Source organism: Eucyclogobius newberryi, unplaced genomic scaffold, assembly GCF_026437365.1.
Source record: "Eucyclogobius newberryi isolate DKJ021-1_F unplaced genomic scaffold, fEucNew1.0.hap1 SCAF_6, whole genome shotgun sequence".
NCBI classification, from domain to species: Eukaryota; Metazoa; Chordata; class Actinopteri; order Gobiiformes; family Gobiidae; genus Eucyclogobius; species Eucyclogobius newberryi.
In genome coordinates this window covers 34,822,683-34,842,136 of record NW_027316278.1, presented here as the reverse complement: position 1 = coordinate 34,842,136, position 19,454 = coordinate 34,822,683, and the positions used below count along the sequence as shown (strand labels likewise).

The window sequence follows — 19,454 nt, the reverse complement described above, 5'->3', positions numbered from 1 at the left end:
CTTGAGTCAAAACTAATAAAACAACTTCAATATTAATTTCCTGAACATAAAAAATACAGACTTTGAATTATTGCCTGTTAATACTGGAAGTACTGCAGTCAAATGTCTTCCTCCACAGTCTGAGCTCCAGATCACATACTTTTACTGACCAAACATATCATTGACCACTAGTAATGACTAGTAATGAGAAGAATATATAACTGTGACTTAAACAGCCTGAAACAACATAGTACACATACTATACATGGCACTATGAAATACTTAAGTCTAGTTCTATTGTCAATGATAAGGTTTAGGTCATCACACATGCTGACTCCAGGCTCTTCCTGTGTCTTCCAGATGAGGGCGCTATTTTCTGTCTGTCCTGTTATGAAGGCTACAAGTTTTTCGGAGGCATTTGTGACTCTAACTGTGCCGTGGGCTCGTACCAGACCTCTGCTCCGGTGAGTCCCACTTTGACCTCACAGTGACATGGGGCAATAAACAACACTATCGTGATACGAAGGGGAAACACTTTGTTGTGCGATGTCTATAATAGTGAGAATCTCCTCCAAAATACAGTTTACCACCAGATTGTGCAGATAAAAGCTTCTTATCCATGACGTTCTCTTCTAGATTGTTGTTGCTTTCTCTTATAATCAAGGTAAATACTCTTATAGTTGGTTAAACTACTTCCTTAATATTGAAATTATAATAATCCATGATATTTTTCAACCGTTTCAAGCACTTTTAATAATTATTGTGATATTATGTTTAATCACATTTATATTTATGATGTCATTACGTCGCTGCCTAATCGAGATCGAATGGTGTTTAGAGGTCGACAAACTGAAACACATTGGATTCTTGGATTCGTTTTCTCAGATGTTTTTAAGTGCACTTTAAACAGAATTCTACAATGAAAATATAAACAGAAGGAAAATATGTTTTATAACAGTGACATTATTAAATCTTTGATTTTATACATAATACACTTTATTTGTAAATCTAACTGTCTCTATCTAGAAGCCTTCAGTCACTATCTTTCACCTTTATCTGGTTGATCATGTGTTTGAAAAGTCTCAATGTGCAGAAGTTATGGTTTGACTTGTCAATTACTAAAATAATGAAGACACTGGTCAGTTAGTAGTTCACACTGAAGGCCTGTGTCCTCTCTGGACTGTTATATTTGTACTTTAGTTTCGTGTAATATTTGTACTTGTACCCTGACCTCTGCAGGATGCTGCTGACCTTGCGTGCGCTCGCTGTGACCTCTCGTGTGTGGACTGTAAAGGTCCGTCTCAGTGGAACTGCACCGTGTGTCCGGCCCTGCAGATCCTGGCAGACGACGGCCGCTGTCTGAGCTGCTGCGGGAAAGAGTTTGTGAGAGCGGGAGAGGGCTTTCCCTGGGAGTGCTGCGACTGCCAGGCCTCCAGGGGTCAGTATAACCACAGGATGTTACATGTGTGTCTTTATTGGCTAACCCCTAACACCTAACCTTTCCATAACTTTCACTATTTTGCCTAACTTTAACCTGACACAGGCAAAATGCAGCCAATCAACTTGTGCCCCCTGTGATCTGAGTCTGTGTGATGTTTAGTGCTCCTGTCAAAGTGTTTGGGATGTTTGGACTTTACCTGCAGCGTCTTCTGCAGGTTTTCCACTTCTGGAACACAATCTTTAATCTGACCTTTCACTACACGGTTCTGAGCTAAGATAAGGTTACAGTGTCACTTTGTGTACTAAGCACTAGAAGACTAGCAAAACAGCAACTGTAACATATATGTTACTTAAAATCTAAAGCCCTAAAGTTCAAAGCTTCATCCAATCTGGCAGAGTCTATCAGTCTTGACAGTTGTGTTCTTGTACAAATAGAAAAGCAAAGTTAATTTCACCTCGTCACAAGCATTTGTTTTTTTCCTTGATCATTTAATTGATCCACATCGGTTTGAGTTTCACAGGTGGATTAACATTCCTTGTAAACAAACAATGGATATTAATCCACTTGAGGTGTGGGCTTGCTAATAGCTCCAGAGCCGCCACGTGTTGGAGAGAGTCACGTCCCTACGCCTACGAGTTGGGGACAGGTCTCTCCCTGTTGTGTCGGCCTACGGGCTGAACAGCAGTGCAGGGTACCCGGACTTCAACACCCATGGGGGCAACGACAGTGACACCTGGAGAGGGGTGATCAGAAAGAACAGCTTCCCCGATCGTAACCCGTGTGGTGTTCAGTTATTGGATTTCTGTGCGAGTCACGGATTGTCCATAACGAACACCATGTTCAAGCACAAGGGTGTCCATCAGTGGATGTGGCACCAGGACACCCTAGGTCGGAGGTCAATGATCGACTTTGTTGTCGTGTCATCTGACCTCCGGCCGCGTGTCTTGGACACTCGGGTGAAGAGAGGGGCAGAGTTGTCAACCGATCACCACCTGGAGGTGAGTTGGATCCGTTGTTGACAGGTATTGGCGGGCCAGGCGTGCTGCAGCTTGTGCTGTTGCAGAAGCAAAGACCTGGGGCTGGGAGGAGTTTGGGGAGGCCATGGAGGAGGACTATCGGTCGGCCGTATAGAAATTCTGGCAAACTGTCCGGTGCCTCAGAAGGGGAAGCAGTGCTTCACCAACACTGTTTACGGTGTGGGTGGAGACCTGCGGACCTCGACTGAGGATGTCATCGGACGGTGGAAGGAATACTTTGAGGGCCTCCTCAATCCCACTGTCACGTCTTCTGAAGAGGAAGCAGAGACTGGTCGTTGGCAAACTCTTCCACAGGTAGATGAGATCAGCCCTGTATCAGTTCAGGTAGCGGCTGCAGTGATGCAGTCGCTGCATCGGACTGTTGTGGTGAAGAAGGAGCTGAGTCGAAAGGCAAAGCTCTCGATTTACCGATCGGTCTACGTTCCTACCCTCACCTATGGTCATGAGCTTTGGGTAATGACCGAAAGGACAAGATCGCGGATACAAGCGGTCGAAATTAGTTTCCTCCGCCGGGTGGCCTCCTCACCCTATCTCCCTTAGAGATAGGGTGAGGAGCTCAGTCACACGGGAGGAGCTCAGAGTAGAGCCGCTGCTCCTTCGGCTGAGGTGGCTCGGGCATCTGTTCCGGATGCCTCCTGGGCTCCTCCCTGGGGAGGTGTTTCAGGCATGTCCCACCGGGAAGAGGCCCGGGGGAAGACCCAGGACACGGTGGAGGGACTGTGTCTCTCGGCTGGTCTGACAACGCCTCGGTATCTCCTCGAGGAGTTGGAGGATGTGTCTGGGGAGAAGGAAGTCTGAGAGTCCATGCTTAGACAACTAAGATAAGCAGAAGAAGATGGATGGATGTAAACAAACATAAACTAACAATGTTGCCTGTTGTGTTTCCAGAGGAGTGTGTTCTGAGTGTGAACAGTAAACTGCGCCACCTGGTGGACACGGAGCAGAGCGCAGCGCCCAGAGTCTTCGTCAGCGTCTGTGTTGTCCTCATCCTCTTCACAGGCGCCGCCGTCTTCTACTACCTCCACTATGTCCGCCTCAAATCCGCCACGCCCGGGACCAAAGCGGGCGGCTACGAGAAGCTCACCTCCAACGGGACGTCCCAGCTGGCCCCGCCCCCCTACACTGCTGCGTTTGACGAGCAGAGCCGCCGCATCATCGAGTGTGACGACGAAGACGAAGAGGGTGAAGACGAGGACATAGTCTACATGTCTCAGGACGGGACAGTCTACAGGAAGTTCAAGTACGGACTGCTGGAGGAGGAGGAAGTGGACCTAGAGTATGACGACGAGAGCTACTCCTACAAGTGAACACCAGGGGGAAGTGTCAGAAGATTTACCACATGTGATGCAAAATGGACTTTTGTGATGTGATGCATTATTGACTTTTAACCATTTCGTATTGATTTTCCCTCCCCAAAAACACAGCTGGAGTAGCATTTAGCTTCATTCACATGTCTTTTCTGAACCTCAAAAAATCATTCCGTTCCAATTGACCCTGGATTGTTGTCAAGGACAATTGACAATTGCTTTTGCAAAATGTACTTTTTTAACTTTTCACCATGTTATTACATTGTTCTCTCCTCAAAAGTGTGCTGTATTTAGCTTCATTCACACTTGTTTTATTCATCCTGTTTACGAGCTCGTCTCCTCTGCTGCTTCTGAGCCTCACTAAAACACTCAAAGGTCGAGATTCAGAGGTTTCGTTGTTTTTAACTCCATAAATCATCCGGAGACTTGTTCTAAGCATTTCTGCCTCAAATCACGTTCATTACAACTGTGTATTTACATTATTATGTCGGAGCTAGCTAGTTTTTGTTTTTGTCCCCAAGGTAAATTCCCTCTGCTGCCAGTAGATGGAGTACTAACACCAAATCCGGATGACGGAGCATCTCACAGATTTAAAGTAATATGTATTTTCAGTACATGCATTATTTTAAGTTCTAAGACATGAGACGCCAAAGCAAAGGCACTCGAGCATGTTTAAAGGACAAGAACAATCCAAATCCACGGTAGCGGCGATGATGGCTCGCGCCACCCGTGCGACCGCCTTCCCGCGCGACCGCCTTCCCCCGCGACCGTGTTTTGATCACCATTGCCCCGATACTGCATTCTCTTAGACTTAATTCTTTATTCTTTAGACTTTATTCTTTAAACACCTTAAAACTTTAATACTCCCTGTACCCCCGTCACCTAGCAACAGAGACCCGCCGCTAATGCTGATGCTAACGCTAATGACCACGGCACGAGAGGAAATGTTCCATCAAAATAAAAGAGGAAGTGAAAGCATTAATTGCGCCCCTGCTGGCCAATTGTGAAAATACACAATATCTGCTATGCACTTTTTTTCATGGCGTCTAGAGGAGAATATAATCCATAAGTTTCAAACAAATCAGACAATATTGAGTTTTTCACACAATGTGTAGGGGGCGCTATAGAGTAAATTGTGTATTAATTATTTCCAATCGTAAATAAAAACGCATTAGTGAGTGAAATATGAGCTCCGTAGAGCATTTCTATTAGGCGTGACTTGTCCTTGAAAAAAACAGGAAATCAAGCCTTTTTTGAGGGTGTGTTACGCGGAGACCGTAAAGAATATCAACTGTTTTTGAATATTTATTAAATTTCAATGTATTTAGATGCAAAAAGTGTTGTTTTGAGCTCTATTGGACGAAAAACCTAGGACAAGTACCATTATGATTACCACTTTGATTCGACATGGCTGACTTCCTGTTTATCATACAGCGATGCTTCCAGGTGTGTTTTACTCGTCAAAGGTAGCTCTATCACTGTCCCAAGTCTCATGTGCCAGTCTCATGTGCCTAGGCCAAAGATTAAGAGTTTCATGTTTTTTCTTTTTTGAACTGTTGCGATGGGCGTTCTCGCAACCTCCATTTTATTGGAGTTCGGGCCGAGCCGATCGCGTCTATTTCCCCATGTGTGACATTCATCAATGTACAGGGGGTCAAAAATGCTGGCAAAATGACCAAGAAAGAATAATAATAAAAATAATAATAAACCTGGCAAGAACAAAGACTCGAGCCATTCCATTCCATGGAATGGCTCGAGCCAATAAAGCCGAATATTTATCCTTTAAATCCATAAACCGTTCACTGCCTTTGAACTGTGTTCACAGCCATGGCCCCATTAGCATTAGCCCAATTAGCATTCATGTTGATAGCAGAGGGCACTATATGTGTCTTCCAAAAACTCTGACAATGTAATGCCACTGACTGACAATTGACCCTAAAAGTGAACACACGTTTTTTTTGTTTTTTTTTTTAAATATGAAAAAAACGTTTCAGTTTGTGCTATGAAAGTGCTCAAAACGGTTATTCTGTTTTCTCGAATAAAACCATGAATATATTCCAATGTACGGACACTTTAGTTTGTGGAAAAATATTGTATTGTAATTTTACAAAGCAATCATTTTGTTTTTTATGGAAGGCCGTGGCTGGAGAGCCGCGGTCAAATGGCCGCGCAGTTTCAGGGACCGCGGAATTTCCCTTATAGCCTCATGGCTAACCTTAACCCTAACCTTAACCCTAACCTTAACCCTAACCTTAACCCTAACCTTAACCCTAACCTTAACCTTAACCCTAACCTAACCCTAAACCTAACCTTAACCCCTAACCCTAACCCTAACCTTAACCCTAACCTTAACCCTAACCTTAACCCTAAACCTAACCCTAACCTTAACCCTAACCTTAACCCTAACCTTAACCCCTAAACCCCTAACCCTAAACCTAACCCTAAACCTAACCTTAACCCCTAACCTTAACCCCTAACCTTAACCCCTAACCTTAACCCCTAACCTTAACCCCTAAACCTAACCCTAAACCTAACCTTAACCCCTAAACCTAACCCTAAACCTAACCTTAACCCCTAACCTTAACCCCTAAACCTAACCCTAAACCTAACCTTAACCCCTAACCCTAACCCTAAACCTAACCTTAACCCCTAAACCTAACCTTAACCCCTAACCCTAAACCTAACCTTAACCCCTAACCCTAAACCTAACCTTAACCCCTAACCTAACCTTAACCCCTAACCCTAAACCTAACCTTAACCCCTAACCCTAAACCTAACCTTAACCCCTAACCCTAACCCTAAACCTAACCTTAACCCCTAACCCTAAACCTAACCTTAACCTTAACCCCTAACCCTAAACCTAACCTTAACCCCTAACCCTAACCCCTAAACCTAACCTTAACCCCTAACCCTAACCTTAACCCCTAACCCTAACCCTAACCTTAACCCCTAACCCTAAACCTTAACCCTAAACCTTAACCTTAACCCTAACCCTTAACCCTTAACCCTTAACCCTAACCCTTAACCCTAACCCTTAACCCTAAACCTTAACCCTAAACCTAAACCTTAACCCTAAACCTTAACCCTAAACCTTAACCCTAACCCTTAACCCTAAACCTTAACCCTAAACCTAAACCTTAACCCTTAAACCCTAAACCTTAAACCCTAAACCCTAAACCTTAACCCTAAACCCTTTAACAATTTAGTTGTTATGCAACATGTTTCATCAATGAGAAACTGCCATTATATTTTAATTCAAAAAGACATAAACCAGAGTTTTTCCTAAATAGTTTAATCATAGCATTCATATTTAAAATCTAAAATCCAGGGTTTATGCGTTTAATATTTACAAAACTCTCCAACAAATGCACAGATCTGAGTCCTGAAGGCTCCTTTCAAAATTTCACTTCAGTAACAGTTTTGAAATAAAGTCAGGAACCAATAAATAAAAACAGAATGGGGTAACATTGCATATAGAGGTCATAGGTCAGAGGGCGGAATTGTTCAGAAATGATTTATAGTTTGGTTGTTGGGTCATTTCTTTTTATAATCCTGATGTGATGATTTTAATGCACTGAAACAGCCGTATCGTGTTTGGAAGATTACACTGGACAGATGCACACGGACATGAAACGTCCTCGTCTCTCAACATTTGCATAAAACACTTTCAGTTCAGCCTATGCCCAGGGTCCATCCATTAAATAACTCAAAATAATCATATGAGCTTCTAATGAAACCTATCTCCTATCCCCGTCCACAGCTCTGTCTTTACTCGCTCTGTAAAATCTGTAAATTCAGAAACACAAATGTTTAAATATTATGCCGTTTTAAACCATTGTAAACGAAAATGAGTGACTGCTGGTCTCTTAGAGACCAGCAGTCAGTGCAGCTGATTTTAAAGGTGCACTATGTAACTTTCCTCCATGGAGACTGTACATAGTGCACCTTTACAGGAGTTTAATGAGACCGTTTATACGAGTCCAAACCCAGGGGCCAAATGTGCAGACTTCCTGGGGAACATTCACAGCTAGACTTTAAACCAAACTTAAATAACAGTCTGGTGTCAAATGCACCATTACATTTATTCACTCTTAGATTTAAGTCATTTTAATAGTTCTGATTGCATGTCTCCAATTGTGTGACCAAAGATCAGCTCCACACTTCTCTAGCTTTCAAAATGTGGCCCTTGATCAAAACAGTTTGGACATCCCCGATTTAAATTGTTTGGATCCATATTGCGGTTTAAAAAGGAAGGAAGTATCTTTAGTTCATCAGTAAATACCATTAAAAAAAAGCATAAAATGTCTGCTTTTAAATCTTGTTGTATTCATGGATCAACTTTTCATAAACACAGCAGTCATAAAAGCTGCAGGTGAATGCACGTCGTCATGGAAACGTCTGAAAGGGAAACGTCAGTGTCCGTTGATGAAGCCGTTCTCTGCTGTAGTGGCTACAGATGGACTGTGGGGGGTGCTGCTGCTGCTGCTGCTGCTGCTGCTGCTGCTGCTGCTATTGAAGAAGTTGTCCGTCTTCAGTTTGAGGTGCTCGGGTGTGTCCAGCTTCACTTTGGCCTCCTCGATGTCTCCGTTTATGGCCGAGATCAGCGCCTCTGCCAAAGGAAGAGCCAACACAAGGAAGGTTAAACCTAAAAGTCACTCAATTACAACAGTGTGAAGGAGCTGGATGGACGGGGGGCTCGGGTCAGTTACCTAAAGAGTCAAAGCTGCACTCGGGACGGATGTAGCCCACCATCACCACACTCAGCACCTCTCCATAGAAGTCCTCTTTGAACGTGTGGATCACATGCGTCTCCTGCAGGAAACACAAACATTCAGGATGAACTGGCCAAAGTCAGGTTTTTTATTACAAAGAATGAAGAACAGAATATTGTCCAGCCCCAGTTAGACTTTCATTCACTGCATTATTGGAGCGAACACGGTTGTTTTTAACAGCACGTGTGTCAGGTGACCGTCGTTCTTTAAGGTCTGTACAACCTGGAATGTGTGTATAGTCCCCCCCTCTCGTCCCCCTCTCTCTCCCTCCCTCTCCCTCTCTCTCTCCACCAAGCACCACAGCCTGTTCTCACACTCACTGCAAGTGAAACATACAAGGGGAAGCCAGCACCCATGGGTGCAGTACAGTATTACATGTGCCCAGTCCCAAGTTCAATACTAAGAAGAAAGATTCAAATATATACATTAAAATGGACAGAAGGGACCAATACCTTGTTTTTAAAGTCTCAAGTTTGGGTCAAGTCTCCAGTCGCTGTCCTGTTTCAGTTTCAAGCCTTTTCAAGTCTTTATACATCTCCTGCTCCTGGAGAACTGCTGCAGGTGATTCAGCTGAGACAGTCAATAAGGAGAAGCAGAAACTAATGTACCACAGATCTGAACCCGAGTGAGAGTGTTTGGGACGAGCTGGAGAAGGCTTTGTGTAGTGGTCACACTCTCCATCATCAATACAAGATCTGTGTGAGGAATAATGACACACTGAAGATCTGTGTGAGGAATAGCGACACGCACTGTTCCTGTAAAATTAAACACTGAAGTCCATCTAAGTCAGGGGTCTCCGACCTGTAGCTCACCAAGGGATTTCCCAAGACATTGGCTCTCTCTGCAGAGCTTGGTTACGGCACTGTGACCTGCAGTCGTCATGGCAGCAGCATGGGCTGCACAGAAGACAGGGCATCTGAGCTTTGGGATTTTTGCTGGAGGACAGTGTCTGCGTCACACTCTTACCTTCTGCTGGGTTTGTCCCAACCTCTGCTGCTTAAACTGCATGTGCACTTTCCAGATTAATGACTAAACTGAACTTGTGTCCATTTCAACACAGGATCACATTACCGTACTTGTGAATCTGTGGTCGTGTACACAATACACAAGTGCTGTGAGCATTGACAGTGACTTTTAGTGCAGGCTTCTGTTCATAAAGTTGGTCCTTTTCTTCCCCACTTTGCCCAGTCAGCCTTCCTGCTTGGTATGGCACCACATCATTGTATAATATTCTGTTGGGCCTGCGCCCTGTTGGGTGCCCTGTCCTCTGACCACTGTCTTGGATGACATGTTGCTGGTTGTGGCATTCTTTGGCCTTCACACACCTTTACCATTGGTTTGGCCAGTGCGTGGACATGCATGATGGACATGCAGTACATTGTTGCTATGAGTTCATTTCCATACGTTTCTTGGGATGGGGATCCGGTGCTGCTGTGACGCACTGCACTGGAGGACAGTCGCATCATGTGTTTGTTACTGGACTACTCTGGTTCACTCAGAGAGTTCTGAACTTAGAATTCCTCATGACTACGCCCATATTCAGTCATTCAGTCTTAAGCACCACCTCTGGCAGTCATCCAGGATTCATAGAGCCATAGTTACATTCGTAACTTTTGTTTTTTTTCCTGGCCAAAATAAACTATAAAATATTTCAGAACATGAGTAGCTCACACTTGTTTTGTTCTAGTGTAAGTAACTAAGTAGCAGAAGAGACAAGAGACCGAGACAGAAGAGACAAGAGACCGAGGCAGAGGGGACCGAGGCAGAGGGGACCGAGGCAGAGGGGACCGAGGCAGAGGGGACCGAGGCAGAGGGGACCGAGGCAGAGGGGACCGAGCAGTGGTGCGTTCACTGACCATGGACTTCTTGGTGTTCTTGTAGTAAGGGTTCCAGCCGATGCTCATGACCATCTTGTAGACGTCTCCGGAGCCCACACAGGCCCAGCCGCAGTAGATGCCTGTGCCGATGTCTGCGGGAAGATGCTCCACCACCGAGTCAGGGAAGTTAGCTGGAACAAACACATTTAAACTGAGAACAGGATCGTTCTCGGCACGAGAGCTATCCACCAATCGTGACTAGAAATGATTAAAAGATTTATCAAACGACATTTAGATCAGCTCAAAAGTTATCTTATCTTGAGTTCATAACTCAAGGTCTTTCTTTATGGAATGAAAAAGGGGGTGTAGTTTTTCTCAAAAGTCTTTACGGAGAACCATATAATATTTGAGAGAATCTTTTTGCCAATTAAATGGGTAGATCTTTCCAAGAGTCAAGGGGACGATCCGTAAAAGAGTAAAAATGTCAGTTTTTTGTATATTAAATTTGTACCCAGGAATTGGACAAATATAATGGAGGCAATGCATCACATTAGGGATGGAAATGTCCGCTTTGGTCAAAAATAAAACATCTGCAGATAATTTTATGTTTCATCTCATATATTGTAACACCAGGGATTGTTTCTTATTGTCTAATATACTGGACCAATGTTCCAAGTACAAAGTGAACAAGAGGGGGGAAGTACAGCCCTGCCCCACCCCTCTTTCCAGATCCGTGACGGTCAAGCTTTGACGTGTCTGTCAAGTGACCGTTCATTTTCATTCTTCATGTTCTTGATGTCGTAAAGAGCCACACATTTTATTATTAAATCATCTCTTTGAAATTTGCGCGCGGCACTTTAAACTAATCTGAATATTGACTTAACAAAAAACTTTATTTGTCAATATTGTCCATTCCTAAAACTACTATTAGAATTTACCCATTTCAACTAGGATTGAACTGTTCTTGGTTCTTTGAGCTGGAACATTTGAGATTACAGCACAAACACTCTGATGTCTCTCTCTTAAACAGGAGACAGTGTTTCTCTGTGCTTATCACTGATCAGATTTATTGTGACCGATTTCATAATCAGCAATCAATTTCTGGGCTATGAACAAACTCTAGCACATGCCTAAAGTGGACGCTCCGATATGGCACAAAGATGATGTAATGTTACGTTTGTAAAAGTGAATGATGTAAACGCCGTTGTCTTGTTGGGCACTGAAACTATAATTACAGCCTGCGCTTGTATCAAGAGCTTTTTAGAATCTCTAACAGAAAAATCCACAAATATAAGTACAACAAACAAGTATTTATGTCATGCCAGTAAATATTCTTTTATCCTGACGACTATGCTGTATTTATGGTCAGTTTTAGTTCACAGTGACAGAATGTCAGTTACACAATCTCTGGCTACAATTCTTGTCTAAATGAATTATGGGTAAATACATTTGGAAGGCACAAGGGCTGAAGAGAAACAGGAATATTATTGTACTCAATTTAAATGTGCTTTATTTAATTAGTCAATCGCATGTTTAAGTGCATTATCTGTGTTGCAACACTGGAATCTCCCCATTGTGACAAATAAAGCTTATCTTATCTTAAAAATAGAATCTTATGTTACCAACATTTCAAACTCGATATCCATACTAAACAACATACTTGATTGATTTTTTTTTAGGTTAAGTTTTTCAACACAAAATGATAGAACTTTTTTATTAAACTCTGACAAAGCTCAAGATCTATCAAATGTAAAAATGCTTTTGCCTGGTAAAATAAATGTATTAATGTATAAATGTTACCAACTAGGGAGACTTAGATTTCCAATTTTGACATCAGGCACAAGGAATAAATTTTGACACTTCAAAATATTGTCCTGTTTTTAGCCAGGATTAATTTCAAAAGTGCAAAAACAAAATTGAATTTAACAAAATACAGTTGTTCATATTTTATCCCTCATCAGTTAACAATGACAACGTTTGTGTCATTCTACTTTATGGTTTGGAAACAGTTATGGAATTTCCGAGTTGATGTCATCATGTCCAATCAGGACGTGAACATATAAAGTGTGAAAATTGCAAAACCAGAGGAAATTATGAAACATAAATGTGCAGTTCAACCAGTCAAGTGGCACTTTAAGCATAAGTTACTTTTAAATTAGAAAAGTGATAACTGTGTACATATTCTCTACCTAGAAGTTTTCAGTCGCCATATCTATTTGGTAAAATATATGTAAGTCCCAATGTGCAATGAAAATAATCAACTGCTGTGTCATTAATGAGACAGTGGGACATTGTCTAAATGTGGGACAGAGTTCTGAATGGGACCACAAGAGGGACGTCTTCATGTGATCACTCCAGCCAAGAAAATGACATGAATGAATGAATACTAGTAGAGCCAATAAGTGACATATTTACTCCAAAAAATGTATTAAATATAATGATCTTATAAGGATTTCCCCCAGTATTAACCAGAAGAAAAGTCACATGCGTGACCTTTGCCCTGCCTCTCATTATTATCTAATGTTATTGTGTAATGTACATTGGAAGTTACTCTTATCTTCTTTGAAAGCGTCCCTGGGCCTTGAACCATCTTCACTTTGTCATATTGTTCTTTTGCATGTTGGAATAACAAATATAAAAGCTTGCCCTTGAATGTTTTAGTGGATAAACGCTGCGCCTCCATTTAACCAAGAGTGCATTAGGGCGGCAGCTAACGATTATGTTATCTATGTTATGTTGACTAATAAATGATTATTCTTATCAAAGATTGACATTTTTTATTACATTTTTAACCAAATAAAGCTTGGAATATGGTGATTGAAGACTTCTAGGTTATTTACAAATAATTAAACACTAAAGAGCATAAATATCCCATTATTCACTTGTTTGGAGATAATGCGAGACACTTTGGTCTTTATTGGAGGCAATTTGTATCGTTTTAGTTTAGAGACAGGGTTGTCAAAAGTAAAGAAAATCACAGTGACACACTGATCGATTTGATTATTTCTATTGTATATTAAGAACAGATAAAGGTTGAAATATAGTGACTGCAAATAGATAAATAATATAATAATATTGATGAAAACCTGAATAAGCTTCGTTGTTGACCTTTTGATTTGATAATGCCACATCTCTGTTTTAATCTGTATAATCCAGAGAACTATTACGATTGTCAAAATACGATTAATCATAATCATAAAGCGATACGATACTTTTCCCAACACATATCCCAGCTTTACGTGCAGCGGTACATTTCTGTTCCATAGTATGTGATGAACCCGGAGCCATCCACACACTTCACCCCCGCTCACAGCCCCCTCTGCCCGGGCATGTGGAGGACGGACTCACCGGTGGGAATGCCCAGCTCCTTGCTCCCTCTGCCGAAGCCTCGCACGACCTCTCCGCGGCAGAAGTACGGTAAACTCTTCATAGCTGTCCCCGGGTCCGAGCGCACACACGGCGGCGGAGGAGAAGCGCGGACCGATGACCTCCGAGCGAGCGAAGAACACACCAGGAAGAAGCGACGCAGCAGCGCGATCCGATTCTAGGACGTTTGAGCCTTTTCCAGACCAAAGTCCACGCGAGATATGCTTTATTTACCCGGGCAGTTCCTTCACCGGCGACGACCTTGGCTTGGAAACGCGCCACGCTTTTTTACCCAACTGCGGAGTGAACGTTCACCTGTGGCTGCCGAGGCTAGCTGCTGCTGATATCGGGGTTATAACACCGCTTTTGAGCTCAAATACACGTTAATGCTCTGAATTAAAGCGTGTACGTGAACGCTACGGCCGTGACGTGCCGGTGCCGCTCCGGTTTGCTCTTCTGTGGCGTTTGTAAAGGCAGCGCGGTGACGTTCCTCTGTTACATGTGTGAGCGCAGATGAGGTCCAAAACCCGGAACGAGATCAAAGTCCGGCCGCTGACGTAACGCATCACGTGGTTCAGAGGGCGGGGCTTTGGGAACGTGACGCAGCGAAAATTAGAATTGAGAAGCTGTTTAACCTTTGTGTTTTTAATTTTCCATTCTGTAACTTTTTTCATCAGTAAAAAAAAGATTAATCGAGGAACAATATTTTCTTAATCGTACTTTATGCATAAAAAACATGAAAAAAGTGCATGTTTAATTTTTTATATATATAATATATATATTTACATAACTTGTTTCCAATTTAAGTTAAAAGGAAGGGAACAGAATGTTCAAGAAAGACATATAAGATTTTTTTTTTTTAAACAAAATATATTTTGTTTATTAATAATCAAATGCGCCTTTATTACTAAAAAAAATACAAAAAACGTTATCACCCATTTATCAGTAATGAATCCACTTATTTTATTTAAGAATTTAACATTACTAATTAAAATGTCTGTTTTTCTGTTAATACAATAGTTTCAAAGCATTTAGATTTTTTACAATTATTTCTTTAATAGTTATTAAATACTCCATGAGTGATAAATATTTAGCAATTCAAAACAAAATAATATATATTTTTAAAAGTCCTCAAACTATATCTCCAATAAACAGGAAGCTGGAACCCATGAATAATTATGTCTGAAAAAATATATATAAATAAACAAAGTTTGGAGTTGGCCTAGAAGATCGAATCTAAAAAGGTTCAATATTGAACTGTTTTTTAGACGTGAAATCCCCTGATGTAAATATAAATGAAAGTGTGTTTAGTCCAAAAAAACACATTTTGTAATTATTTATCAACATTTACAACTTTATTCAATTTGAAGGCCTTGCTACTGCTGTGGATACAATAGTGATACTGTATGAACTGAAAGACAAATATCAGATATTGATACTGGCAGGGGGAACATGAAGACCTATTTATCCCTGTGTCTAGCATTTTGTAAATAGTTTTACAAAATAAAAGTCAAGAGTTTGAGGGTCACGAGTTTAATGGTACTTTTACATATTTACACATTATACTGTATGCCTACACATGCCTACAGTGTCTTTATCTGAACCACAGGGGGCGCACTCACCCAAACGCATGCAGCTCCAGCACACTGCCCCCTCCTGGTGCTCAGCCCACACTACAGCCGCTCACAGTAGGCGCGTTCGTGTTCAGCTCGTAGCTGCGGGTCGCCTTGACGATCGACGGCGGTTCAAGTGTCCAATGAGAGCGTAGAAAAAACACCCAGCGGCCTCGCGCGGACCAATGGGGTTGAACCGGAAACTTCACCGTCGATCGGCGCGCAGTTTTTTGCTTATCCCGAACGCGCCTAGTGATTCAACACAAACCCAATCTCCTGAAAAGTCTGGACCAACTGGAAATTAAAAACAGGATGCAATAAGTTATAAATGTCATATTTTTCCACTGCTTGCGGTCGTGTCGGAAAAGTAAAATGGTCATAAAGAAAAAATCCTCCGGTAGAAGTTTAAAACTAACTAACATTCTGAATATAACACCTGATTATTAATGATTTAATGTTAAAGATTCACCATGTAACCTTTCTGGTGGAGGGTTTGCCATTTACTTTCCTACTAAGTTCTTGCTTTGCCTGGAATGTCGCGCAGTATGGCATTAAACATTTATCTTGCATTTATTAAATTACAGATGTTTTATAGCTTTAAGGGGGGAAAAAGAAAACCTGAAAACCTGTTAATTTATTTATTTTTACTGTGAGTAGGCTCGTCTCTCCACAGTCCTGACCTGTGATTTGGTGTGGTGTTGTCACCTGTTTGACTCCATGGAGATGGAAACGTTTAAATGCCGTACTATGGAAAGACAAAGCAACGCAATGGAGGACTCGAGAAAACACAAGAAAAGTGTTCTTCTTTCACATAATCAGACTGACAAACATTCTGGTGTTTGCAAAGAAAATACTATTTTAATTATAATAAATAATCATATTTGAAGGCGGTAGCCTAAATATTCATATAAGTTAAAGTTTTGTGAGGATAACGCTTTTGTCTCTCCAACAGCGAGAAGATTAACTCGATAATGAGATGCGATTATGAGACGTATAACTTACTGCGTTGTGTTGTTAGTCCCAGTTTGTGGCGGGTTTGCGTTCAGTATAAACAGGAAAGATGGACCTCATGCTTCACAGACACACGTCACGTTTACAGTGCAGTGGTTTTGCAGCAAGAACATGGTTGTAAACATTGGCTAACACCATCCACAGTGGAGACATGAGAAGAACACGACAAACTGTTTGGTCATTAAAAAAAACTGCAGCGTAATCAAAGTAGTCTGTGAAAGAAGCTGTTAGTACAGGGTCGTTCTGCCCTCTAGTGGTACTCGGGGTTCTTTGCGCTTCTTTTATAGGTTTAATAGAATGCGTTCACGTGACGTCGCAACATCCTTAACTGCCTCTAGTTAGATACAGATGTTTGACCTGGTTTATGGTTCGAATCTCTAATTACTGGGCCAGTTTATCCACATGAAACATAAACTGGCACAATTGTCACTGTCTTCTCTTAATGTGCCTTTAATGTGTAACGTCGGTTGATCCAATCCCGAACAAATCTGTCTAACACGGTTCCTTTGGTCTTCTAGATTATGTTTTCAGACCAGTTTGTTTTTCAGTCCTGACAGTTTCGACTTTGGCTTCCTTCACACTGCAGGTCTTGACGCTCAATTTAGGTCTGTTCTCTGCAGGGGGAGTGCTATCACCAAAGTTACTTATTTCTGCTTTAAATATGACACTAAAGTGAGTTGGCCTCGGGGTTTTTTGCACTGATCTGTTTGCTCATCTTTATTTACAGTTATATATTGTGTTGGGCTTATGTTTAAGTTAAAATCAACAAGTTTAAAGAGTAAAAGATATTGATATCATGTGTTGCTGTAGTAAGGGACCACGGTTTGTGTTGTAGATTGAATTCCAGTACTGACTTAAATTGGGGATTGACATTTCCCTCGAGACGATGACCCGGGACGAGGGGGCATTTTTACTCTCACACACCTGAAATACTGTCCTGAAGATGCTAGACTGCAGGTGGCGCTGTCAACCTGCCTCTACTGTTAGGAAGACAGCCTATGTAAATCAGCTGACAAGACGCAACAGCAAACACGTGACAGCTCACCGCAGTAGAAACGGTCAAGAATGAAAAACAAACAAATAAACAAACAAATTCTGGTCTGAAAAAATAAACTTTTAGCCAATTTAGATTAAACATTTGTGGATTACGAGATTACGAGAATCTCCCACAGAGTTTTACAAAACCTGAAGCCCCATCGGTTCAGAACTGCTTTTAATTTTAAAACTCATTTACTGTTTTCATCTTTTGTGTAGTTTGTTTGATTAATTGTCTTTAATTTATTTAATTTTCATTGTTTTTGAAGCATATTTTAATGTCCACAAAAGTGCTATATAAATAAAATGTTCTGTTACAAACCCAAAATACAAAATTAGGACATCATCAAAGTCTACAACGTGAACGCAACCTATTTAGAGACAAATATATGTATGTTTTATCAGTCGAGTCCTGTTCTAGACCTGCTTTAGTCCTGTTGGTGGTACTTGAACAGACAGATATTTTCTTAGGTGGTCAGGACTTCTCCACCACGCTGCTTTGTACAGGTCGGTGGTCGCCATGGTCACCGGACTCACTCGTCTCTGAAGCCTTAACGCGCAGCGACACACCGCACGCCACAGCTCAACACGCCGACAGACCCAGGCACGTCTACGGAAACGCTGCTCACACGGCCGAGCTCCTCTTTCTGTCCGTCCTGTCAGGGAAACGACGCGTGAAGTCATTTGTGATGCGCACATTAGGAAACAAACTAGGGCTGAAGAATGTAGGAAAAATTGGTCATTTTAAAGTAGGGCTGTCAAAAGTATCAAAAACACATCGATACTAGTATAAGTGACCTTTTCTGAACAGTTGAAATGATCTGATCTGTATTAGGAGAGTAGAACACCACATGGTAAAAAAAATGACATGATGGGCTGAAAATGACATGTACTGTCTAAAGATCTTGTGTTTTTTATTATCAATGTGGTATCAACATTGGTATTGAGTATCAGCGGTTTCAGAATGATAAAGGAAATGAGGATTGTTGCCGTGGAAATGATAAAATTAGAACAAATTTGTGCTTAAAATGTGGCCTGATGTTGTTTTGCCCGAAATGTACCACAGAGTTAGGCCTGCAGGTCCTTAAGTCGTTTAGTCAATCAAAATATGTATTCGTCGACTAATTATTTTATGTAGAATACAAGGATATTACAGGACAAAAGCAGAATGGAGAAGAGCTGAACATTTGAGAGTGACTCATGGGTTTAATGAGTAAATAAATACGCTGTTTCCTTGTACTCCTCTGTATAAATAAATAAATACAATAAATACAATTAATTCATTTGTCACCGACTGTAACAAATGTTTATTTTCGTAGTAGAAATAAAGTGTATTCCGATGAAAGTAAGAAAATGTTAATTCTTTTTTAGACACTTTGATTTAATATGACTTTGACTTTGTTCGTATATGTTTTTAGTCTGTAGATAGCTGTCAGATAACCATTATCATCAAAATACCATCATAATTAGACGACTAGTCAGGATTGGTCAGGGGAAGCTGAAGGGCAGAAGTAACACCTCGACAAAAGGGTCGGACACATAATACTCTTTTAATGTAAAGGCTTAAAACCATAAGTACTTAAATCTGATCACCGTTAAACAGCGGAAATATAATATAATCTACTTATTTTTGCCTCATTTTGTCGCATTTTGAATTTTCTGATGACATTTTAAAGGGCCTATACAGCTAATGAAAATCAAAACAAATACAAATACATACAAATACAAGTTAGGTCGTTATGGTTGACTTACTTGCATGTTGTGTCCTGTAACTCTGCATCCAGTCTGGTTAAACGGAAGGAAAAGAAAGAGAGAGAAACAAAAGCAGGAGTGAAAAGTGAACACTAGAGCAAAGAGCCACTCCACATGCAGAGCAGAAGGACCGGTCCTGTCACCATGACAAACATGCACAAAATATCACCAGAAACAGTCATATTGAAGCTAAATGCCACTGTAAACACAGTCAAAGTATTTTCTAAATGTACAATGTCATTAAAATAGGAGCTGTGATGAATAAATATAATGAAACACTTAGTTAGTATCTACGTATAATGAGTTATAGAAGTTAATTATTCC

At 41.3% G+C, this 19,454-nt stretch overlaps 3 protein-coding genes across 3 annotated transcripts in view; 1 reads left to right on the top strand and 2 right to left on the bottom strand.

Moving 5' to 3' along the window:
- Positions 1-3,794, top strand: part of pcsk5b (proprotein convertase subtilisin/kexin type 5b) — a 119,435-nt gene extending 115,641 nt beyond the window's left edge. Inside the window, exons 35-37 of the mRNA XM_072434024.1 lie at positions 340-443; positions 1,219-1,417; positions 3,346-3,794. Of these exons, the coding sequence (XP_072290125.1) occupies positions 340-443; positions 1,219-1,417; positions 3,346-3,764 (722 nt within the window). The 3' untranslated portion in view covers positions 3,765-3,794. The remainder of the gene's footprint in view (positions 1-339; positions 444-1,218; positions 1,418-3,345) is intronic.
- Positions 3,795-8,052: 4,258 nt separating this feature from the next.
- On the bottom strand, positions 8,053-14,217 carry rfk (riboflavin kinase). The gene is made up of 4 exons (XM_072434110.1): positions 13,702-14,217; positions 10,393-10,544; positions 8,474-8,576; positions 8,053-8,373 (listed from the first exon to the last, which is right to left on the bottom strand). Exons 1-4 carry the CDS (start codon positions 13,781-13,783, stop codon positions 8,177-8,179), a joined length of 534 nt encoding a protein of 177 aa, XP_072290211.1. The 5' UTR covers positions 13,784-14,217; the 3' UTR covers positions 8,053-8,176.
- A 3,291-nt stretch (positions 14,218-17,508) lies between these two features.
- LOC140346742 (uncharacterized) overlaps positions 17,509-19,454 on the bottom strand; it is a 61,989-nt gene continuing 60,043 nt past the window's right edge. The window contains exons 21-22 of the mRNA XM_072432925.1: positions 19,131-19,163; positions 17,509-18,034 (exon numbers count right to left, since the gene is read on the bottom strand). Of these exons, the coding sequence (XP_072289026.1) occupies positions 18,004-18,034; positions 19,131-19,163 (64 nt within the window). The 3' untranslated portion in view covers positions 17,509-18,003. The remainder of the gene's footprint in view (positions 18,035-19,130; positions 19,164-19,454) is intronic.